Here is a 25,555-nt window from a genome sequence, read left to right as displayed (position 1 = left end):
CAGAAATGGGCGTTTCTTAATCACTACCCGTCCTGACGTGTGCTTCTGATACATACACATATAGACCTCGCATAGCTCCACAGACAGATCTCTCTGAATTTCTGATCCTCATCAGCTACACAAGCTGCTTCTCTTCTCTCTTTGGACAGGAAAAATTCCCTTGTCTGCAATGCAGGTACTAATTTCTATTTCTTATCTAGTCTTTGGTGAGAAATGAGAATGTTGTGGTACTATAAATAGATGGAAAAACAGAGATATTAAGAGTCTTGTGTACTCAAGTGAGAAATTTAGGAAGATAGAAACAAGCGTGATATTTTTTATTCATTATGGAATTGATGTACAGTCATCAGTGGGTTCTTGGTGATTTAAACAGCAATGCAATGTGAAAGCAGAGCACAGTTGTGATCTGTAAAAGTCCAGGTAATTTCCCAGATAGTCATGTTTTGATCCTAAGGTTTAATTTGATGAAATCTGGTGAAGAATAAGGAGAGAAAGAGTGAAGGAAAGGGTAAAAGAGAAACGAGTAGACAGAGAGACAGTCTCCTCTATCATGTCTGTATGTAGCTTCAGTAGCCATAGAGACCGAGTGAGAGAGAGAGTGAAAGAGAAAGAGAAACAATTAGACAGACAGACAGACAGTCTTCTCTATCATGTCTGTATGTAGATTCAGTAGCCACAGAGAGAGAGAGAGAGAGCTAATCTACCATGACTGTCTGTCAGCAGCAGCAGATTCACAGACAGATGGACAGACAGAGATGTTAGAAATATTTTATCGAAATGTTTAATGTTTTGTGTATTTTATTTCTTCTTATTTTCACTTTTCCCCCAGAGGGATGTGGCACCATGTTGGGATCTCTCGGTCACAGTGCTGCGAGCGAAGTTCAGTGCTTTACTTGACTACTGTGCGTGTCTCAGTCAGTCCTTTATCATTCTCATTCACATCCTTTAAATCTGTTCAGTTAAACTTAACCTCATAGAATACCATGTGTATCGTTGACATGGATCTGTGTTTTGGAGGAGCTAAAAACCAGTTCTTTAATCTATGGAATGTTCAGGTGGAGAACACCATGTGCTAAAATATGTTATGGAACGATGATCATAAGAGAATAAGTGCATAGGTCATCTGCATATTTAAACTAATGGGTAGTAGTAAATGGACTCTGATAGTCATTCGTATAGAGAATATAGAGAAATGGACTTAACAAAAGCAAAGCAAAAAGTCCTAGATGTTAGACAAAATCATAACTAGTGAGCAAAATCATCCCTTGGCTGTGGCAAGGAAAAACTCCCTTAGATGGTATGAGGAAGAAACCTTGAGAGGAACCAGACTCAAAAGGGAACCCATCCACATTTGGGTGACAACAGAGAATGTGATTATAAATTATTATAAACACCGAAGAGTGTGATTATGAACAATGTCCTTTGTGCAGTCATGTACAGTCAGTTGTGTGATGCAGATACAGCATATGTAGAATGTTAGTGTGTATATTAATTAGGAGTTTGTTGTCATCCTCAAAGTCCACATAGGGTTGGCATTGTTGCTTTAAATACCCAAATCTTCACAAAGCAGAATCCAGCTGGAGCTGGTCCATCTCTGGATGCCTCATGATCCTCAGAGGATTGGCCTCTTCTTACTTAGTACACATCCCTAGGGATGTGTACTAGGGATGTGTACTAGGGGGGCCCAGTATTAAGAACAATGGTGGGAGACAATGAATTGTTCACTTTTACCACTTGCGGGCTGTTAGACAGAAAATTATCAATGTAATGAATTAGTGGTGATGGAACTTACAGGGCCTGTAATTTCTTGATTACCTTATGACACTGAATTGAATTAAAGGCAGAACTAAAGTCAGTAAAAAGAAGTCTAGCATAATTTCCAGGGGTGTCCAGGTGTTGAAGCAGACGACAAGACAGTGTACCTCTGTACCTCTTTTCTGCTTGTATGCAAATTGAAGACAGTTTGGTGAAACATATGGAAAAATTATATTTTTGAGTAATTTCTCGAAACATTTCATTATGATCGAGGTTAATGACACTGGCCTGTAATGATTTAATTCTGATGGATGTGATTTTTGGGGGACAGGAACAACAATTGATGACATCCATGTAACAGGTATTTTTGAAGTAAAGAGAGAATGAAGGAAGAGAGGATGAAGAATCAGAGTTAATTCCAGGGCACAATTTTTCAAGACCCAACCTGGAATTCCATTCAGCCCTGGAGCCTTATTCGGCTTGCACTTAATGAGCTGGAAATAGATTATATATATATATATATATATATATATATATATATATATATATATATAAAACATACTTTGGCAGATGTATCTTTTGATAGCTTGGTTCTACCATCAAGTCAAAAATAAACTTTTCTGTCAGAAATAAACTTTACAGGATTTAGAGAAGTGTCTTGAGAATTTGAACTCAGTTTTCTATGAACTTATGTGACTAGCAGGTCTAAGATCAAGCTTTGTTTTTTCCAAGGTGCTTACACATTGTTTTTCTACTCACTGCAGTTTCTCAGTCTGACCTCTATGTGATCTTGAGCATGCCCACAGTCTCGATTCACACTATGAGAACTAAAAGCATTCCAAACTGCAACTTACCTGAGTGGAATGAGACCTTCCACTTCCGTGTGAACAGCCACATCAAGGTGAGCTGCCTGGGAGAGGGGTTGATCTGATCTCATCAAATAAAACTGACAGCAATATTTTTAATATTCCTGATAAGTTATGTGATGCTTTCTTAGTCCTTGAAGTGCTACAAAAATTTGTACACTTACTGCTTTTCACTGTATCTAGAAATCAAAAAAGTGGTTCTCAAAAGTATCTTATAAATCATATACTAACTACCATTAGTTATAATTCTAACTACTAAATACTATTTGTAAAACACAGACTTTAATGTGTAAAAAAAAATTATTTCTTCATCTAGAATATTCTGGAGCTAAACGTCTATGATGAGGATCCCAGCCGAGACGACCTGTGTATTAGGCTCTTCTTTGACATCAGCACCCTCATACTGGGCAAGAAGGAGACCAAAGTCTTCATAACTAATGAAAAGGTCAGTATGTAGTTTTATAAAATACAGCAGATGTGCTGATACTGAAAAATACTCAACAATAGACTGCTATTATTTTGTCACTGCACTTTGTTCCTCTTATATGAAATCGATTGATCATTTATAATGACTTATTACAATAATAATTTTATTCTGAATTTTGTTATATTCCTTTAAAGCTGTTTTGTCACAATATTTGTTGTTAAAAGCGCTATACAAATAAAATTTAATTTAAAGCCCTAAAGGAATATAAAAATTCAGAATAAATAAATAAGTTTAAAATTAAAACATATATTTGTCTTCTCAAACATTCACTTTTTAAGCATTTAAAGTTGTTTCATGTTTTTAAAACATATTAAAATATACTGTATGTTCCCCCACCATTTTTATTTCTTTAGAAGTGCAGCTTAATACATTTTTGAGAAACTACAGCCCAGTCCATTAGATTTTTGAGAACAGAACATTTTTATTATGTAAGTCTTTATTATTGAAACGCTAACACATTAGAACAAGTGCATTATATAAACTTACACTAGGTTACGTATGTAACTCGGTTCCCTGAGAAGGAAACGAGATGCTGCGTCATGGCTGATGCTATGGGAACGCTTCTATGTGGAAGCTGTGTCTGAAGCTCTGTGTGAAACCATGCCGATTTATTAGCTCAGGTAGGTCATGTGACAAAGTGAGTGCACCAGCAAGACCATAAAAGGGCATCTACGTCACATTACTACAGCTTCTACTTGTCTGAAGGAAGCACAAGTGGACGCCCGGGGTGTGGCTAGTGACGCAGTGTCTTGTTCCCTTCTCAGGGAACTGGGTTACATACGTAACCTGGAGTAGTTCCCTTTCGAGGGAACTCGACACTGCGTCATGGCTGATGCTATGGAAACGCCAATACCAACGCTGCCACGTGCCAGGAGATGTCTGTCTCGGAGGTTGTGAAAGCGCAGAAACGAGCCAGGAGCAGAGCATCATTAGCCCTGTAAGACCCAGGACACAGGAGTGGGTCCAGGTCCAGGTTATAGAACCCAATAAAGGTGTGCAGAGAGGACCAACCTGCCGTAGCACAAACATCCTGGGGGGAATGCCCCTAGCCAGGGTGCTGGACAAGGCGATACACCTAGTGGAGCGAGCTGTAATCCCTAGAGGTGAAGCCACACAGCACACCCCATAGGCCTTGGAGATAGCTACCACTATCCAGCACAAGGTGCTGCTTGGATATCAAATTGGCTTTGTTGCAGCCGCCAAGGCAGACGAAAAGGAAGAGGACCTATGCATTGTGCTCAAGCAATAAGCGTAGGTCCCAAAAACCCAAACTAGGCACAGCGGGTGCAGTCTCTCCTGCTCCGCCAACTTGTGGGGCAGAAGGCAGAAGGCCTGCAGAAAGTGCAGATGACAGGCTTATAGCAGAGCAATGTACATGGTCAGAAACTCCTCACAGGCTGACTCCATTGGCTCAAAAGGGGCTTGCAGAAGCCCCTCCATGACCATGTAGAGGTCCTAGAAGGTAGGCACAGTCTACAGGAAAGCCTCAGCTGCCTGGCACCAGAAGATGAAAGATCAAAGAACAGGCATGGCTGCCACATATACCTCAATGTAGAGGGTGACAGGCCCTCAAAGAGGCATGTCTGCAGGAACTCTAGCACTGTACTAATAGGCAGTCAACTAGATCCTGACAACACCAATTACACCAGAGACGACAGTTCAAAATAGTCTCCACAACCTCAATTGGGAGAACGGCGTCTAGGAAACTGGTCCCCATCAGGGGCCAGGCCAGAGGTTCTAAAACTCAGGGTTGAGGGGAAGAATTGCCCATGCATCTAAGAGAGGAGGTTCCTCCTAACAGGAATCTCCCAAGGAGCACCAACCAAAAGGAAAAAGAGAAAGACACAGGGCACAGTGAGTCGACTCCTCAAAGGCAAACATAGCCACTTCTGCCCAGTCAAAAATTGCCACCTAAGGGTGGAAATGCAATTTCCAGGGCCTCAACCCCTGCCTCAGACTTCCCGATCATGTGCTCTGGAGTGTTAAAAGCTCTCAGCAAGAGAAAGCTGGTCTCTACCTAGGGCCAGATCTGGAGCACCAACCTGAACAGGGGGTGCAAACACAGACTGTCCTAATGATTGAATAAGGTAAAAGGTAGCCCCTGAGTTAAATAAGAAAGTGTTTCAGCACTAGAAACATAACCCCCATCTTCAGGAAATCTGAGTGCCATGGGTTGAGGCCTAGGGTGTTCAGGATTATCATCGCAAATCAGTCCTGGGACCTGATCTGCAAGACCCTGAGTGTTAACATGCCGGACATGTATGATTCAGCATACAACTCGGAGCACACAGGTCTAAAATATATATATAATCTTCTTTTTCCCTAGTCTAGACAGATAGGACAAACAATCAACACAAACATACACAGAGCGCTTCCTGAGGACAAAAAAAACTGTAGCAAAGCTTTCATGGTCTTGCTGGCACTCTCCGCTTCGTCACATGACCTACCAGAGCCGATAAATCAGAATGGTTTCACACAGAGCTTCAGACACAGCTTCCACATAGAAGCGTTCCCATAGCGTCAACCGTGACGCGGCGTCGAGTTCCCTAGAAAGGGAACTGTGCTTTGCTGTGCAGAAATTATTCACAATTGGAAGTTGGAAAAAAACAACCCATTATTAATAAGTGACTTTCTAAATTTGTGTTACATGTGCTGAAAGTTATTAGAGCAGTATTTACAGTTCAGGCTCTATTCAAATGTTGCATTAAATAATAATTCTTCTCTACTGCCCAAACTGCAACTTAACATAAACATATAAATGTATAATAAAAGGGACTGTATAATCACAACTAAGGGAGTTTTATCGTTTTAATATTTTAAATGTGTAAATATTTTGGTGAAATATCCTCCATTGTGTTCAGTATGGATGTTGTCATGATCAGCTGTTAACAAGCTGCTGACTGTGTTTGCAGAAAAAGGATGAGCTGTGGGTGGATTTCAAGATCACAGAGTGGTAAGTGAAGGATAAATCACTCCAAGTACACTCAAACCTCTGCATATGAATTTAATCCGTTCTTAAGGCGAAAATATGTATTGTGAAACAAATTTTCCCATACGAAATAAATGCAGATAATCCGTTCTAGCCATCCAAAAATATTAGCAATATTACCAATACGAAGCGTATGTAAACTGTATGGCTGCTTACAAAGAACTGACCCAAGCCAAGCTTCCATGTCAAGGCTCTTCACAGGAAGTCGTGCCACCAATCTTGGGCTAAAAATAGAACAGAGCACCCAAGCCACCAATTTGTCAACAAAAATAACGCCCCAGAACTCACCTAGCTTTAGAACGCTTGCTGAACGTAACGTTGGTATCATGGGTAGACTCTTTAGAAACAGCTTTTACTTTCATAAAATTTGTAAATTCGCTTCGGTTGTCTTCGCATGGCTTGCCACGTTTTGAACGGCTCCTAAATGTTTGGTTCGGTTCATTTGGATTCCGGAAATACTTTGTATGCCGAAGCAAATTTCTTGCAAAATTTCGATTCTTAAGGCAAAAATTCATAAGGGAGGGCATTCGTATGCCAAGGTTCCACTGCACTGTCAATGCCATTTAAATTAGAGTTATTCACTAAACAGAAAGATGTAAATAAACGCTTGGCGGCATTGTTACTCAGTCTTTAAATGAAATTCACACCATGTTTAAAACTCTAAACACTATTTCATCTTATTTGAATGTATACTGTGCAGATAGATCTGAAATAATATTGCATGATGTGCAGAGATCATTTTCAATTTCCATTTTCATCAGGGTTGTATAATTCCTCACAATTTTTTGGTTGGATTTATATTCCAATCTTCAGAGTAGACTTTTCAAGGCTCTAAAAAATTAACTAGCTTAGTTATTTTTGAGCAGATACAATCTCTAAACTTTTCTGATTTGTAAAGAGATTAATGTATTCAACCACACACCTGACTGTAATATTTCCACATTAGACAGTAGTAAGAACAATAATTTATTAAATGCCACATTTTCCTGAACTCTGTCATGGTGTCAAAAGTCAGAGAGAGAAGAAAACATACCTGAGACTGAATACCACTTGATTATCCAGATGAACTATAATCATGTTGTACAAACCACAAGTGGAAGACTTTAACTGGTAAGAAAATAAAAAAACAACTTGGGCTTAATTAGTAATATTGCACATACAATAACTGCATTGAACACATTAAGAGAATGTTAATTGCCAGGTGGAATATAATAGTCTTATAAGAGTATAGAGATATAAGAGTCTTATCTTGAGGTCAGGAGGTAGAACTGAGGCTGAATTCCACATATTTATTTCACATAATGAAGTGGAATTTAGTTCAGCTTAATTGTTTTTGCAGAATTCATTAATTCATTGCATGAAAAACATATTTAAAGATCTTTCATTGGCAAGTAAAATAATTACAATCAAGTGTTAGAAGTGAGTAAGAAATTCTGAATATCAAAGACTTGTTTCTTTACTTTAACTCTACTTGTCAAGAGGATACTGAAGTCAAGTTAATAGGTTTCGAAAGATAAAACCTAAAGTAATCAATTGTCTTGACTACTTGTGACCTGAAACGAAGCGTGTCTTCATGTTGAGTTGCCTTAAAGCAGCAGGTGAACTTTTGTTTCACCATTTTGAAGTGTTTTAGTGTGCAGGAACACACGCTCGTTCACATTCACCTTCACACCTATGGGCAATTCAGTGAAATACAAAATGCCTTGCTGGTACATTTTTGGGAGGTGGAAGGAAACCCGAGTCACGAATACACAGAAACTCCACAGAGACTGTAACAGAAGCTCATTAATCAATCTGGAGACTGTGGTGCTGCCAGATGGTGATGATTTCCTCTGCAATACCAGTGACTAAAGAGACTTTTTTTATTCTTGTATTGCAGCCCTGAAGCTTCTCGAGAATATCTCTCCAATGGAGTTCTTGTAGTAAGCGCTATTTCAATTAAAGTTACGCAAAACATATTGTACAATACCACAAATCACAACACAACACATTCCACATGCACTTCTGGCACCTCAGCATGTTTGTTTTTAATTGTTTTTAACAAAAAAAAAAAAAGAAACACTTTAATGTACAACCACAGAAATGACAGGTAGAGGATAGGGCGTACGTCCAGTCTTTACTGCAACACATACTGTAGGCTCATCAGTCTGATCACACAACAAAACAGTCAATTTACATCTATAAACATAACGTTAGGGTTTCTTTTAAAAATGGAGTATGGACAACAGCCAATCATGAGGCATCTTATATGCATAAGACCATTTTTTCTGCTTTGTGACACAGCATGTAAAGATGTGACAACCATCATCATGGACCTTAACTCAAGGCGAGAGCTGGCTCATAGAAACAAACAAACAATCAAACAAACAAAAACAGCTCCAAATAAAATATAATTTTAAAAAAATAGCCAAGTTGACGTTTTTGACTTTAAATTGAGGAATCAGTAAACAGTGTAAACACAGGATTTTAATCTTTCAGTGTGGTTCATTAGCTCCTTTTTTTAACCCTTTAACCTTCTGTCTTTTATACTGTTAAACTTGCAGATTCATGTCAAACATTAAATACAGCAGAGATGCTTCTACTTCGCCACAGATAGGTAGATCATACAGGAATCAGGTGGACATACCTCTACCTGAATTTATATGGATTTAGGGGGAAACCATTAATGAAATTTCTATGTATCAGAAGATTACTGTGATTTTAGGCGGCGCCGCTGTCCATTGTGGAGGTGACGATTGATAAACTACCACCTGAGGGTAAGAAGATTAAAACTGTCTGTCTAACTGTCTGTTAAAACATAAGTCTCTCTCATCATCAGCGACCTTGCAGTTTAATTAAATGAAAACACTCACAGTTGTAGAAGGCATGTGGTATTGAAGCACTGACCTCCTTAATGTGCATCTGTGTGTATTTTAGTCAGAAAGAACATGATGTTAACATTGCGAGGGGCATATAACGAAGATCAAGTCGTCTCCACTTCACAGGAACGCAACCGCATGCAGACTCTTCGCTACTTCATTAGCAAAGACGTGGAGCCCAAGATTGAACTTCAGGCGGTAGATGATTTTCTTTAAATGTGCTCCTAAATTATACTAAACAATAGATTTCTGATCAGGGTAGAACAAAGCAGGAGAGGCTGCTGAATACTGCAGTGTGAGATATTTAACTTTTAACCATTCTAGAAATAGTGGTAGTCTTCTACACTTAAATATTCGATTGGATTATATATTACTTTTGAGTCTGGTTCCAGTGAACATTTCTTCTTCAGGTCTCAGGCAGATTTTCCCTGCCACTGTAGCCTCTGGCGTTCTACTTATGCATCTAATAAACCTGCATCTTGATTTCTATTAAGCTGCTCTGTACTGTTAAAAGAGATGTAGGTATAAAATGTAATTTATTTTAGTCTTTGTTATATAATCACATGGTTTTTACTATATGCCTGTTCATAAATGTGTTATTTGTTTCGGATTAGGATGGGAAGGAAGCAAGGACAGTTTCTTCCCCACCGTCCCTGCTGTCCTCTGCGTCCACATCAGAGTTCACCTTCTCTTTTCCTGCAATAAAGGTGATGACTGACAGTAACATTACCATAGCAATGGCGTAATTCTTTTTTTTATAATCCGGCTTTATTTAAGTGAGGTTTCAGAATTTGCATTCTAATATACATGCACAGGCGATAGCATATTTGCCATCAGAGTTACTGCATTATTGTATTTTTTTTTTTTTTGCACGTCATTTTTCGATTTTCTAAAATGCCAGCAGATTTTGCTTAAGAAAGCTTAAATAATGTATAATTAATATTATTTTAAAATGCCATATAAGACAGGGTTCCCCAACCTTTTTTGTACCATGGACCAGTTTAATACCGGACAATTTTTCCGTGGCCTGGGGGTTATAGGGATTGATAGGGGAAGCTAATTTTAGCTTCGTTCACACTTTGCATTGTCAAAGTGGTCTTTTTTACACTGCACGACTATCTAGGGTAGCATTTGGTCTCTGCTGTGTTCACATAGCATGATGGATCGGTGACAGGAGGTTTCACACTGCATGACTTCGCCCACAACTCTGTCTGGTCCGCAAACTGCGTTTCACAACCAAATGTACGCGAAAAATGATAAAGAAATAGTGCAAGATCACACATTCTCGCGCGAGACTGGAAATGGAACCACGCAAAAAGTTCGCGAGCCAAATGTACGTTCTGATATAACTATGTTTAAGATATTTTTTAGGATAAAAACCTATAAACTCTATTAAACTATATTATTGTGCTCCAACCGAAGCCATGCTTGCAGATATTGTGGTCTATAACTCCTTCCTGAACTGCCCACTGCCCCGTATCTCACTCTCTCATTGGCTGTAGGTCATCGCCGAGGAATTTTTCACTCAGAACTCTTTTCACCCTGCAGGATTTTGAGTTACCAACAGGTCCAGATATTTAACATGTCAAATATTTCACGGGCATCAGCAACTCTCTCAGACTGCGTCTTTGGTAATTCACACTGCACAATCGTCACTCGCGTGCACAAGGTCTGATTTGCCTCAGATTTCAGGCATTTGTCGGCAATTTCACAAAACAAGTCGGCGACTGAAAATCAAGGCTAAAATCCTCCAGTGTGAACTAGGCATTACTGATGTATAGAAAAACCCATGGCTGCATCAAAAGCGGGAGTGAGGCGCGTCAGAAGTGGCAATTTTTGGCAAATACATGTACTGTAATTTTAAGTTATATATGAAACTATAAGTTTGTTTCTTTGCGGCCCGGTACCAACAGCCCGGTGATCCACAGCCCGGTGCCGGTCCGCAGCCCCGCAGTTGGGGACCCCTGATATAAGACATATTAAAAACCATTTTTTTCAAGAAGAGTTAAAATCAGAAGGTATTTCTACACTGTTTTGATAAACTACTGAAGAACAAATCAAATTAGAGTAAATGTGTTTGTTTTACTCTACAGGATACAGTCAATTTGCAGGTGAACACAGTAGACTGGTACATCTTGTTAAAATCTTTTTATACGTTAACACTTATCTGTTTATACATTAATTATTACCTTAATAAACTGTCACATATAATAAAATGCCTATATGTGTAGCTCTGTAAAGGACATGAAGGTGCGTATGGATTTTGACATACCTGCTGAGGAGAAGGCGTTTCTGGTGAAGAGGAGAGAGGTGGTTTCTCGTGCACTGCAGAAAATACTCAAACTCAAATCTTCCCTCGATCCCAGTAAGGTAATAGACTGCTTTAAACACAAATATATTGAAACATTATTAAATAAGCAAAAGCATTGAATAATTTACAGCTAAGATGTAATCTATAAAGCTGGAAATCAATAAATGTTCCTATTTGGCACTTTGGAGCAGAAGCTACATAAGTGTATAAGAATTTCTCTACTGGAGAAAATACTCCGAGTGTAATAAACAGCCTACTTGCCATGTAAAACAGATCATATGTATAAACTTTTGTGGTCAGACTATCAGATCAATATATTTCCACTGAAATACTGAGATACCATCGTTCTGCAGAATAAACTGCAAAAATGTATATTATATAGTCATATCATTTGGCCTCATCTCACCAAGAAATCACATATCAATATGGATGCTATAATAATGCTACCGAATCAATAATATAGGCTAATATAACTAAATGATTACGGTTGGAATAGCAATATCCACCAACATGCTATAGTAATTAGGAAAGATTTGTCATGTCACTGCCACTGATTATATTGACCATTATATAGACCTAATTTCAGGTTTTTACTGCAAATATTTGAAGTCGGGTGCCCTATCTTAGCCGTTTGTAAAACTTAACAGCCGTTTGTAAAACTTTGCTAGCACCTGTGCTAACATTAAACCCAAAAGGAGCATAGCATCCAGATATTACTTTTAACATGCTGATAAAATGAGTAGTTAAACTGTAAGCAGAGTAAAAAATGTGGTCTTACTTCGCCAAAAGTCGGATATTATCAGCTTTAAAAGTTGAAACAACCTCTAAGCTAAATACAAATACATTGGATTTAAATGTCCCACCCTCCAGCTCAGGAGGGATTATAAAATAGTATAGTATAATTTTATAATAGTCTTAAAATCTTTCAGAGTAATACTTAACCTGTTAAAAATCATTCCATAAAATAATTTTTAAATGACATATTTCCTTTTAAAAAGAGTCAGCAAATGTTTGCTAATTTGCATGTAAGAAAAATCTTTTTTATCAACAATTTTACTCAGAATAGTGGTTATAAAATTTGGTAAGAAATAAACATTTTTTCCCACATGGAATGCTTAAGTGCAATTTAGGCATTGAAGACATTTATGCCGTGTTTGTCTTGAAGTGTAAAAAATCAGAGCCGTTTAATAATCTGAAAAAAGTAGTTTAATGTGAAAAGTTCATTATTTTTCAATGACAGAACATCCCAAAGTCTTTTATTACTCTCATTCCTTTACAGTTTGCCAACACTAACAGTTAACTACATGTTGTATTAATTTTCTCTGATTGTAATCAAATATTCAGCATGTCTGTCATGTGCCAGTAAATTACAATTACAGCTTGACTGTACAGAGCCTCAATGAGACTCAATCAACAAACACCCACTTGTTTAATTCCAACATACAGCTTCTTGTCTAAGTTGTTACTGTGTAAATGAAAACAAAAATACTATATTCATTCATGTTCATTAATTAATTAATTTATTTATATTCAGTATACTTTTTATGCTGGTCAGTGTATCATTGGATCCAGAATCTTAGTATCCTTGATGGAAATACCCCTGAACACCAGTCTGTCCTCAGGACGCTTAAACATTTAACATTTAATGTTTTGTGGAGTTGGGAGTAAACCAGAGAACACAGTGGTAAACATACACTGACATGCAGAGATCCGTAACCCAAGCTTAGAACTGAACATAAGATCCTGGAGCTGTGAGGCAGAAATGCTACCTTCTGAGCCACTATCACTCCCAGCTAACACATTCAATATATAAAATGACCTGGATCAATGGGAAAAACATGTCAAATAGTGAACAGAACATTAGAACATGAAAGGTTTTTCTCTGTACAGGGTGGTTTACTCACTTTGGGTTTGTGTACGTGGGATTGTGTATGTTTAGGTGCCAACAGTGGCTGTGGTGTGTACAGGAGGTGGCACGAGGGCCATGACAGGCATGTATGGCTCTCTGAAAGGACTGCAGCATTTTGGCTTGCTGGATGTCATCAGCTACATCACCTCTTTGTCTGGCTCCACCTGGTGGGTACTAAATATATGACAGTCACTTAAACAGAGTCCACATTTTAGATTTACTTTGCTATTTAATATGATTAATCTCAGCGATCATAAAAACTTACAGGTGTATATCATAAAAATGTACAGGTATTTAGTACATTTGAATGAGATCTGCATGAGAGACTTGCTCATGTTGATGCAAAATAAAGCAAATTTTCAAAGAGCCAGCAAAAGAAAATATGATCAATCGAAGTAACATGTTTTAATAATTCATGATAGATTGTTTTATTTTTTATGGTGTTTTCTCTTTGGGCCTACATTCAAATTTGCAAGTATATGAAACTAACATCTCTTTTTATACACCAGGACTAATGCTTATCTGTACAACGACCCACACTGGTCAGAGAAAGACCTGGATGAGGCAATTAATTCGGTGAAGAAGGAACTCTCAAAGGGAACCAAAACTCTGTTCGGACTGAGACGGATGTGGTATTATCACTCAGAGCTGCGTCAGAAAAAGAAGGATGGTCATCCTATCTCGCCGATCGACCTGTGGGGGCTCATTATAGAAAATGCTATTTATGGAAAGGTCTGGTTTCCTGTTGATAAAATTGTGATCCATTTTGCTGTATAGGTATGAGTTGTATAGGTTTGAATTCAGTCTAGATAACAGGGATAGATAGATAGATAGATAGATAGATAGATAGATAGATAGATAGATAGATAGATAGATAGATAGATAGATAGATAGATAGATAGATAGATAGATAGATAGATAGATAGATAGATAGATATTGTAGTGTTAAATGCACTACAAATCCAAAATCTCTACAATCCCAGATTAATGTCACCCACATCTAGCTCTTCTTCTTATTGAAATCCTTTTTTTTTTGTATTATAGAGCAAATTAAATTATATTTATGCTTAATTTATATTCTTATACATTCTAAACCTATAGAGCAAGTTTGATTTAGTTTACTCCTACATGTTAATTAATACATCAACTAGCAAACATGTCCTAACATGTAATTATGGTGATTGTTATTCATGCATGAATTTATAAGAATGGACCTATAAGATAGTGAAGGTTAGTTCTTCATTAGTTCATGATTTATTTATATAAAAGTAAACATTAATTCAGGTATTATTTATTTATTGATGATTTATGTGCCATTATTGTAAGGTGTTACCAGTTTATATGAATAATGAAATGTTTCACACAATATTTCCTTTTCTTGCTGCAGAAAAACAAAGCTAAACTGTCTGACCAGCAGGAGGCAGTCTCTGAGGGCCAGAACCCTCTGCCAATCTACACAGCTGTGAACATGAAGACGGATCCTGTAGGCTCCATGATGGCTGGTAAAGACCGCACATTAAACCTGAGACTTGTGTTCTTCTCTGTTCTAAATGACATGTTTCCATCACGGGGTTCTGTCAATGGAGATATCTATGGAAATATCCATGGGAAATCTTTTGATGTGCTTTCCTATAGGTTAAACTTTGTCCCTTTTTCCCCTATTAGTTTTGGATTTGTTTATACATGTGTTTTTGTTATCTTTGATCCTTAGAGTAGTTTATTTGAAGCGAAATTCATGTCACACAATATTTTATTTTAAGTCTTTCGGTTACATAATGCCATTTTTGTTTACTTCAAGAAAGCACATTGTACACTGATCATGTTAATATCAAATAAACTTGTAAAAACTTGTAAAAGACTTGAAGTAGAGTACAGTTTTGGCCCTACAGGCACAAATAAAGTTTAACTTGATAGTTTTTACTCCTATTTTAACAGAGTGGTGTGAGTTTACTCCATATGAGGTGGGATTTCCCAAATACGGAGGCTTTGTGCCTGCAGAACATTTCGGGAGCGAGTATTTCCTTGGTCATCTGGTTAAGAAACTACCGGAGATACAAGTCTCCTTCCTTTTGGGTCAGTCACTGTCACATCACTATTTCTCATTCTCTGAATTCTCATGAACTCATTATGAGACATGGTGTCCAATTAATACTAATCTAACCAACCAGGCATGTGGAGCAGTGTCTTCTCTGTGAACCTGATGCTGCTCTGGAAACATGTCACTGGAAAGATGCCGCCCTGGACCTCATGTCTGGGGGAGGATGTGTCTAGCATCGGTAAGCAGCGGTATTACTGAGTCTCACACCTAGTCTGTGCAACTTTCTGTGTAACATTGCATAGAAGAAAAGATAATCACTGAAAAAATAGGTCAAATCTAATCTTTTTTTTTTTGCTCAGTCATTTGCAGGTTGATCAAATGTACAGATGCTGTAAGCCGACAGAATAAATGTATTTATACAGAAGTTGAATATGTCCCTATACTTCAGTTCATTAGGACAGTTTATCTTGCATCAAGTGTTTTCAAGTACAAGTTATCTTTGAAATCAGAGAGTTAACTAATCTTCAATGATGTGTGTTCATGGTGCGTAGAGACAGATGATGTTGACTCAACCCTGGATACCACGGTGCTCACTTCGGAGCCTTCGCTATTCAGCAACTTAATGCACAGGCGTCCCATTATCTGCAAAGTGTTCAACTTCCTGCGAGGATTCGTACTGCACAACAAGTACCGTGAAAGCTCCACCTTCAACACCTCGGAAGGTCAGATTATTCACATTTATACCATGCCTCTCCTTGTGGTCATTAATGAAATTATGAATATCGTCACTTCATATTTTTTTTACTTCTTTTTTTGTTTTCTTTTCCTCGATTTCTTCAAACATCCCTTTACTGGTTCCATTGATTGAATATTGCCTCATAAACCATTTCCCAACACAGGAAATTGATGATGAGGGCTGATAATTGTTAGTGTGCCTGACTTAACAGCATTAGTCCTCCCACATCTGTACCAGAGCAGTCTGACCTTCGCTCCTTCACTCTGTCACTTCCACTAAAGACAGGAGACTAAAAAGTCTAGACATAAAATCTTATCTATTCATTTGTTAGATTTGTATTGAAGATTTCTTGCAGATTGTCACAGTTATACAACATCATGGATTTCAGCACATTATGATTGGCAAAATATCACTATTTCACTGGGGTTGAAGATGCTGAATTAATCAGAAAGGTTTTAGGGAATTTCTTAGTATGAGTTTTGTTATTGAGGACAGATTTCATTTGATGAGATGCTTTGTCTTATGACAAAGCATCTCATCAAATCTTTGTCCTTCAACAAAGCTTTGTCCTTGACTAAGGAAATTTAATTGCTTGATAATGTTTTTACTAGTTTTACCCTTTTACCTTTTTACCAGTATGCTGGTGTTTCATTCTACCAGTGTAGTGAAAATCAACTTATGGGACATTTTCAATCAGTATAAACAAATGAATGATTTTATTTCCACAAATCTGATATAAAATAAGTCAGGACTCTTTTGGATTTCAGTGTGAGATGTGTTTTTCCCTCTGTTGGATAACCTGACACAGAATTTTAGTGGTAGTTGAAGATAAACACCTTCAGATTTTAGCTGCTTATGAACAAGCACTTGGGGCATCTCAGAGAGCAGAAATGAGTTTGAGACCAACATTTAGTTTGAAGAAAAGCGTTTTTGTTTTTTTCGAATTTTTCTGTGAATATATTGCCCCTAGTACACGAGGGAAAAACAGGAATCCTTATGGAAAAACTATAAAACATTAAAGCCCTGAGAGTCCACTAATCACCACTGTGGGATGTGCCATGACAGATTTAGTGCTAACATGGGAACAAAAAAATCAGGCCTCTGGTAAAAGAGATTATAAACGTTAATAAAACATTGCTAAAAGTTTAAGTTGTATAACTGGCATGAAAATTGAAAATGCTTATTACCACCAGTTATCATGTCAATGGCACAATGCCTTGAATTACACAGTTTGGTTTAATTATTACCGTACGAAGTTCATAAGTCGGTACATATTTAACATTGTAAATATATAAACTCAGTTAATTAACCAGAACATTAAAATGTCTGTGTGGACAGGCTTCAGCTATGTCCACACATAGCCTTTTCCTTATGACTATAAATAACACTATTATTAATATCATACGATATCTGGTGCAGGCCTGTTTAACCCTATGTAACATTCTTGAATATATTAGAGGAAAGTGAAAATACTAAGTGAAGTTCTGTAAATTCCTGTGTTCTTCCATGAGCACATCTGAATAAATTGGTGTAGGGTTTTGATATTTAGCTAATAAGCAGAAAGCACGGGGAAACACATGTCATAATGTGCATACCACTGTCATAATCATCTGCACAATTAGTGGCAATGTGGCCTTCATGCTGCTGTTATGTAAACATTTGCCCTTTCAGTGATTGGCTAGCAATCAGATTAATGCCATTTTGTTCCACTGCCAAATGCACAGATGATTTGTGAATGTGTGTTTGGGTGTGTGTGTGGGGTGGGGGTGGGGGGGGGCACATGATGAGCAAATGACAGTCTGTGATTAGTATGAAACAGACATCAAGGAGCATTTCCTGTCCTGTGTTGATGTAAGCTGTAATGATTGATATAATGATTATATCATTTCTGTTCTGATGGTGTACTCTTTCCAGAGACACATCTGGACGCGTTTCCGAACAGGCTGACCCCGATGGACCGCACCCTTGGCCTGGTAGATGCTGCATTTGAATTCAATTCAGCCTTCCCTCCTGTGCTGAGGCCACACCGACACGTCGACGTGGTTCTGTCTCTCAGCTACTCCTGGGATAAAGATCATCTAAAGGTGAAAAAATGAGCAGAACTTCATACTTCAGTCATATAGCATTTGATGCCATTGTGAGCATACTTTCACTTTCACTTTCACTTTAAACCAGGCTTTAGTTTTTCATTACTGATTTCTTCCGGATACCAGAATCAGGATCAATTTCATTGGGCTAGGCATTCGTCACTGGTTTACAGTAATACCAAAAACATTGGACGTACTTTGACGTAGGACAGTAGCGAAAACACAAAACTAATTCATGATTTACAGTTTACATAAATCAGGAGAAATGGACAAGTGTAAGGATTTGAGCGAGTTTGACAAGGGACAAATTGTGATGGCTAGACCCAGGGGCGTATCTAGGATTTGAAAACATCAGGGGCTGAGCCCGAAACATCAGGGGCTAATTGAGGAGAGGGGGTAAGCAAGAATAACACGTTTTGTAAGGGCATTTTTATGTAATATTGTTTAATAACAAACACAAATCAACACAAACAGTATGCAACTTTAGAAAATTTAATTCAATCTTTTTTCTGACTCCTCCCATCATTTCAGAGTCTTGCTACTAAAAAAGGAGTTCATTAAAGTCATTACATTTTCTCTCACACAGGTATGCCATGCAATATTATCTCTCTTACTGCTTGTGTGTGAAGCTGTGCCGTGCAGATCCTTTATTATTACTATTATTTTCCAATAATCTATATTATACATGCACCTATTATTTCATTCCTGATTTATGCTGCCACTACTGTATGAATTATTCTTTGTTTATTTTTTTTATTTTTTACAGCTTCTCGTCTCTTAACGTTCTCTCATCTCTCATTCTCTCAGCTATCTTACTGCTTGTATCTTGTCTACTTCATGCTCTTGATGACTTTTCTATACTATTTTTTTGAGGATGGAATCATCAGAGAGTATCTCTGAGCCTCGAGCAAAACGATCAATTATCATACTAGTATTTCTAGTGCTGAGAATTCCTTTATCAATTGACAGAACAGCCGAATGATGGAGTCTGTTCTGGTCCATTGTTCCCCTAAGTCATGTCTGTATTTTAACTTAAATACTGCATTAGTTGAATAATAGAAAGTCATGAGGTTCAGACTGTAATGTCTTAGTGATTTAACAGTTTATATTTTATTTAGATCTATCTTTAGGATGATTTAATTTAGGGCTTTTGTTCGTCTTAGGTATGGAATAATATTCTAAAGGGTCCTATATGTCAGGGGTTTTCAGAACCAGAGACAGTGGGCCTCCTTTTTCACACAACATACATTTGTTAGCCGACTTTAATCAACAGTGTTAACATTAAATATTAGAAGTTAGACTTTTATCTGAATAATAAGATTGTTGTGTTTTCTGACATTTTTTATTGCTGTCCCGTTTAAGGGCTGTAAGGTATTTTAGTCACGTGGTGTGAAAGCGGCGCCGCGCAGACCGACAGGTGTAGGACATTAAAGTATCGCGAGAGCAGTTCTAGAGCATATTCGAGCACACACTCTCGCGGTATTTTGGCGAGAGCGTGTGTGTGTGTGTGTGTGTGTGTGTGTGTGTGTGCGCGCCCATGCAGAGAGAAATGTCAGTCAAAATCGTATGAAGTAAACGGCAACAGTGCTCTAATAAAACGATCAACATTTCATTAATTCCTCTACACTCCTGTGGAAAATTCGGGATAAAATATTCGGGGCTAGATTAAAAACATCCGGGGCTCGAGCCCCGAATGAATAGCCCTAGCGACGCCCCTGGCTAGACCACTGGATCAGAGCATCTCCAAAACTGCAGCTCTTGTGGGGTGTTCCCGGTCTGCAGTGGTCAGTATCTATCAAAAGTGGCCCAAGGAAGAAACCGTGGTGAACAAAGTACACACAAAGTTCTAGGGAACTAGAACATATTGCACATAATAAGATATTGAACATGGTGTGATCCCATAGCAAAATTCTGTTGCTCAGAAAGATGTTTTTCTAGTCTCATGAGACTGAATTGAGCTCATTACAAGCTCGACTTTGTATTTTCTATTTCTCCTAAGGGTGGCTTAGGAGAAACAAAGAGACAAGACAGAGGTGCAACACGAGTCTTACTTAAGAAACATTTGAGAAATCTGAGACATACATGAGAAACAGAACTACATTTGAAGGAGAAGAAAATGAGCCATATTTAACACCGTAATGAGATTAAAGCCAGATATAAATGAAAAGCATGAAACACAAATAAGAAATATAGTTTTATTTAACATATCAAAAATGCTCAGTTAACAGCATACAATATTAAGCAACTAACAACACCTGAAACTGGTCAGTGTCCATGCCATATACATATATATATGTATATGTTGAGTTGATATTGAGATATGTCTGCTACTGATGCTCTGTAAAGCCTTCATAACGGCTCTAATCTGAGGTGCTGTTAATTGGTGATTTCTGAGGCTGGTCACTCTAAATGAACTCCTCCTCTGCAGCAGAGGTCAGTTTTGGTCTTGCTTTCCTGGGATGGTCTTCATGTGAGCCAGTGTCATCATGGTGCTTGATGGGTTTTGCAAATGCACTTGACAATACTGTTCTTGTAAGAACTATTCCAGAACACCTGACCTTCGTGTCTTAAAATAACAACTGACTGTTTATTGTTGTCGTTACATATGGATTACTGAAGTCCATGTGTGTTATTTCATGAAATCTTCAGTATTGTTCTAAAATGTAGAAAATAAGTCACTGAACAAAAAACATTGAATTAAAAGGTGTGTCCAAACTTTTGACTGGTAGTGTACATTTTATTTGTATATCAAATTTAATACATAGTTGATTTATTTAACACATTTTTGCAAGCAGAAAGTTCTAATTGCACAAAAATAATGTACAAAAAGTTAATGATCTTGGAGCAATATTTGAGACCAAGTTAAGAACTTAACCCCCACCCACCCCCATAATGAGCCACATTCAAGACCATTTAAAGTTCTCAGGTATTTCTCAAAGACACAGTTTCTCAGAAGAAACATTTGAGAAGATGGAGAAAATGCCTAAAGTCTTAAATACTGCTCATTTCTGTCTAGGAGAAAAAGAAGAGGTTAACATGAGATCTCATCTTGGATCTTTCTTTGCTATGGGATATTGCACATAAGATATTGCACAAGTAATAATTATTTTAGTGATACACTGGCTGGATTGCTGCTTCACAGTTCAAGCCTCCTGGGTTTGATTTTAATGCTTTTCACACTGCTCTTAACCTCGAGTTATCATCACTCTAAAGCCTGCTGTAAGCACACATAGAGGAGTGTTTCACACTGCTAATTTAGAAGCTTTGCTACAAGGTTATGAAACCCTGCTCTGAAGCAGACTCGTCACGACTTTTCTTACTAGATGCTAAGCAACAGGCACACAATCAGAATTTAAAGTGTGTGCATTACACCACATGATTTGTACAGTCACAGAAACCCTGCATGTTGTACAAGGAGTTAAAATGTTTACTTTACATTTTATGTTATTTTTTGGTCTTTTATTTCATTGTTTTCCAGCCTTTGGGCATCTCAGTTTTTCGTAAATGATGTAAAGTTGCGAGACAAACCATTATTTTTAGTGGTCCAGTCGCACACCATGCCTGTTGATGCAGCAAATATGAAAAAAAGAACATTCACTTAGGTTTAGGTATGAACAGTGTGAAATGTCAGATTATGAAGAGACAGGATTCAATATTAATCCCAGGTGAAGTATGAGCAGTGTGAAACCTCACACAAGATAACCCAGAATTCTGTGTAGCTGCTTTCAAGTGTAAAAAGCTGTCTTGAGTCCTTGTGGTTCTCAGAGTTTCCTGGGATTGACTTGCCAGGATAAAGTGATTACTGGAGGAATGATTAAAAAAGATAGTTATAGTTTGATTTTTCAGCATTCTATGCCCTTAGTTCATTTTCTATATCTTTGACTAGCCAGCACTTGAGTCTGAATGAAATATTTATTTTTTCATATGCTTTGTCTCCTTTACATATTTTTTGTTCACTTTCATATGTGATAGGTCCTTAAGAAAACTCAGCAATACTGTGCCATCCGCCAGCTGCCTTTCCCAAACATAGACTTCAGCAAGTTTGAGAGTGAGCCTCCAAGGGAAGTGTACGTGTTTGAGGATGAGGAGAATCCCGATGCTCCCATAGTGGTCCATTTCCCACTGGTCAACATCACATTCAAAGAGAATAAAGCACCAGGTAAACTTAAACCCTTGACTCGGTTAGATTATTTAGGCAGTTTGTTACAGAAATAAATAGAGAAATGTTTTACTTTGGCACCATCTTTTATTTTATACAACTCTGTGGTTTTATTGAGCTTTAGTTCTCAGTGGTTTGTTAGATATGTATAAAGTGCATTTCCCAGTGGGAACTGGGGTGTAGTAAAGGCATAAAACGCAGAAATGGATCAAATGGATAGTGCAGACGCAGAGTGACAACCCCAAGCATAGAAACTTAAATCCTAAGGCAAAACCAGCATCCAAATAAAACAGGCAAAAGTTCATACAATGTGCAAAAGACTCAATATGGGCAAATCCAATCAACAAAAAAACAGAGCAAAATTAAAAATCCAGATAAACAGGAAAGAGCACAAGATCAAAAGACGCAGGTGGAAACACATGGAGCATTACTTCGCAAAACAAAAGTGTGTGTGTGTGTGTTAACCTGACAATCTGATATTCTCTATACAAAAAGCATAAAATGCAGTCATACTTTTACAATATGGACACAAACAAGTCTACACATGAATAAAAGAAATACCATCAACAGAATGACCACTGCAGGACAAACTAATGAATACACAATACACTGTACATAACATCATCAACATCAGGATGAACACAGATATTGAACTTGTAAGCGTACAAAGATTCATTTTTCTAAAACATGTATTAAGCCTACTTTAGAGGGACCTGTACTGCAGACCATCCATAATCTGAGCAGAATAAAAATAAAAAATGTTATTTCAGCTGTTTTAAGAGAAAAAGAAAGTGGTATGGGAACAACTGTTTACAGCTGACATGAAAGCAGGACTTAACTTGTCTCATGGATGCTCCACAACATTAAATGAACAAATTACGATGAGTTGCTATGAATAAATTTAGAAATGCTAATCATTGGGAAATTCCAGGACCCAAGGACAGTCTGAAGTGAAGTTTATAAATAATAAATAAGTTGAAAAATAATAAAGAAATATGAAAGAAAGAAATCCAGAGGAACAAAGCAGGAGCTGATACTGACATGGATATTTCCTCTGCAGGAGTGAAGAGACAGGGAAAGAAGGAGCTGAAGGCTGGAAAAGTCGACGTGAGCACTGGATCTTCTCCATATGTCACATCAAACCTTACATACAAGGCGGATGACTTTCAGAAATTGGTGGACCTCACCTGCTATAATGTCTCCAACAACGTAGACAGCATTGTGAGTGCTCTAGAGAGAGCTCTGAACAGAAAAGGGCTCGCTGGCAAAGAAAAGTAAAAACATTTCAGCTTCAATCAGCTACTTTAAAACCGTAGGTGGTATGTCATGTAATTTTAGAATTTCTAACTCTAAAAATCAAGGATGGCTGTAATAGATTGTGCTTTATTTTAAAATAATAATTGTAGCAGAAACTAAAGCTCTTACAGTTAAGGAAATGTCAGGAGGAAAAAGAATGATCCAGAAATGTAGCAATACAGTGAATGATCCAGAAATGTAATACAGTGAAACCTCAGCATATGAATTTAATTCGTTCTGGAGGCGAGATCTTAAGGTGAAAATATGTATTGTGAAACAGATTTTCCCATAAGAAATAATGTAAATGCAGATAATCGGTTCCAGCCACCCAAAAATATTAGCAATATTCCCAATATGAAGCGTATGTAAACTGTACGGCTGCTTACAAAGCACTGGCCCAAGCCAAGCATTCCATGTCAAGGCTCCTCACAGGAAGTCGTGCCACCAAGCTTGGGCTAAAAATAGAACAGACCGCCCACGCCACCAATCTGTCAACAAAAAAACACCCCAAACATCGGCTAGCTATAATTCGTAAACTTGTTTCGGTTGGTTTTCCACTGACGCAAACAAGTTTTGAACGGGTCCCAGACGTACGTGCAACTTAGCTGGTGTTCAGTTCGGTTTGTTCATATGCAAAAATGCTTCATACAGTATGTCAATGCAAAGTTCTTGCAAAATTTCAATTCTTATGGTGAAACTTCATAAGGGAGGGCATGTGGAGGTTGCACTGTACAGCTGAAATGACATAAAGAGATGATATAGTCCATCTTTCATGTCACTCAGTGTGTTTTATCCTGTTGTAACCCAATCCAATCTGTTACTCAGAGGGCATGATAAGAAAGTGCAGAAAGAGCTCTCCAACACATTTCCTATGAGAAATTACATTGGGCTAAAATGGATTTTTAATCCCATAGCTGCGTCTCTTACCAAATAATCTCCAAGCATGTTTGTATAATCTTGCATTTAGTTCTATTTCTATTACAGTAAACTTTTATTGTATTTTATGTGTGTTGGTTGACAAGTTGCACTTTTTGTCTTGTTAAACTTCAAGACAAGAAAAAAAGGCTGGTTAGGGTAGCTAGAAGTTATTATAGTTATAATTGCTTCATTGATGTTCTTTAAAATGCAGTAAAAAAAAATTAAAAATGAGAAAACACACACATTAAATATAACTTAAGACCTGATGTCCACTGAGATGGACATTAAACTTCAAAAAAAAAAATCCTGTGCTCTACAACTTTAAATTGTTTTCAAATTGACTTTACATATTATCATTTGACACTGTTAAAATTATAAACAGTGCAAACTGATAAAGCTACCATGGACATAAAATAGCATTTTAAAGGTGAAAAGTGTGCTTACTCCTCCTCTTGTTTAGTAGGTGAGCCATGGCTGTGTTGTGTGACTCATGAAGCTTGCTCATATTAAGTTAGGGGTCATAAGTTGATTGCAACTGGTCGATTAGAGGTCAATCAGTGACCTGGCATTTTTCAAATTCTGAAAAAATACATTTTTATTGGTTTACAGAGAAAAACATGTGATGTCCATTCCAATGGATGCAGGGTCTGAAAGGGTTAACCCAATTATTCAGTAAACCACTGTCTGTTATTTTAAGCTCTAAAGCTTCATACAACATGGATGATGGATATAATTTCTGGTGTCTAGAACAAAAAAAAACATTTTAACAAAAGCTGTACTACAATTTAACATCCTCTACATGCACACTCTGTATGTGATATACATATATTACATGTTACTCTGCATGCAGCTGCTAAAAATTTATTTCTCTCTTAAACTTTACAGCTAAGTAAGTGGGGCTCCTTTAAACACTGGTCTATATTAATCCATCATAAATAAATAAATGTCATTTCAGACCACACTTTGTGTCAGCATGCGCTTCGTTTCAGATTTAAACTCTATACGCTCAGCCTGCTATGGTTTATGATCTACATGTACCATATGGAGTGTAGTGTAGAAGTGAGTGAGGTGTACTTTTCTAGTAAAGGGAAAACACTACTATGACCATGGCTGGGAATCGACATAGACTCTTCTACACAAGCCAAA

At 37.6% G+C, this 25,555-nt stretch overlaps 1 protein-coding gene across 1 annotated transcript; it reads left to right on the top strand.

Moving 5' to 3' along the window:
• Positions 1-25,555, top strand: LOC131358878 (cytosolic phospholipase A2 zeta-like). The gene is made up of 20 exons (XM_058398275.1): positions 1-175; positions 830-902; positions 2,520-2,656; positions 2,938-3,066; positions 6,021-6,061; positions 7,977-8,019; positions 8,802-8,853; positions 9,014-9,153; positions 9,570-9,662; positions 11,049-11,083; positions 11,187-11,325; positions 13,206-13,342; positions 13,685-13,907; positions 14,563-14,677; positions 15,111-15,248; positions 15,344-15,451; positions 15,765-15,935; positions 17,864-18,033; positions 22,009-22,195; positions 23,256-25,555. The coding sequence occupies exons 1-20, from the start codon at positions 170-172 to the stop codon at positions 23,471-23,473; spliced, it is 2,355 nt and encodes a 784-aa protein (XP_058254258.1). The 5' UTR covers positions 1-169; the 3' UTR covers positions 23,474-25,555.

This window comes from Hemibagrus wyckioides, linkage group LG09, assembly GCF_019097595.1.
Source record: "Hemibagrus wyckioides isolate EC202008001 linkage group LG09, SWU_Hwy_1.0, whole genome shotgun sequence".
Taxonomy (NCBI): domain Eukaryota; kingdom Metazoa; phylum Chordata; class Actinopteri; order Siluriformes; family Bagridae; genus Hemibagrus; species Hemibagrus wyckioides.
The sequence above is the reverse complement of the archived record's forward strand: the minus strand, read 5'-3'. Positions and strand labels throughout refer to the sequence as shown.

Bases quoted from the DNA above. Each gene is read 5' to 3' on its own strand.
- LOC131358878 (XM_058398275.1), top strand. The intron at 8,020-8,801 runs GTAAGCGCTATT...CTGTGATTTTAG, and splicing joins TCTCCAATGGAGTTCTTGTA to GCGGCGCCGCTGTCCATTGT. The intron at 22,196-23,255 runs GTAAACTTAAAC...TTTCCTCTGCAG, and splicing joins CAAAGAGAATAAAGCACCAG to GAGTGAAGAGACAGGGAAAG.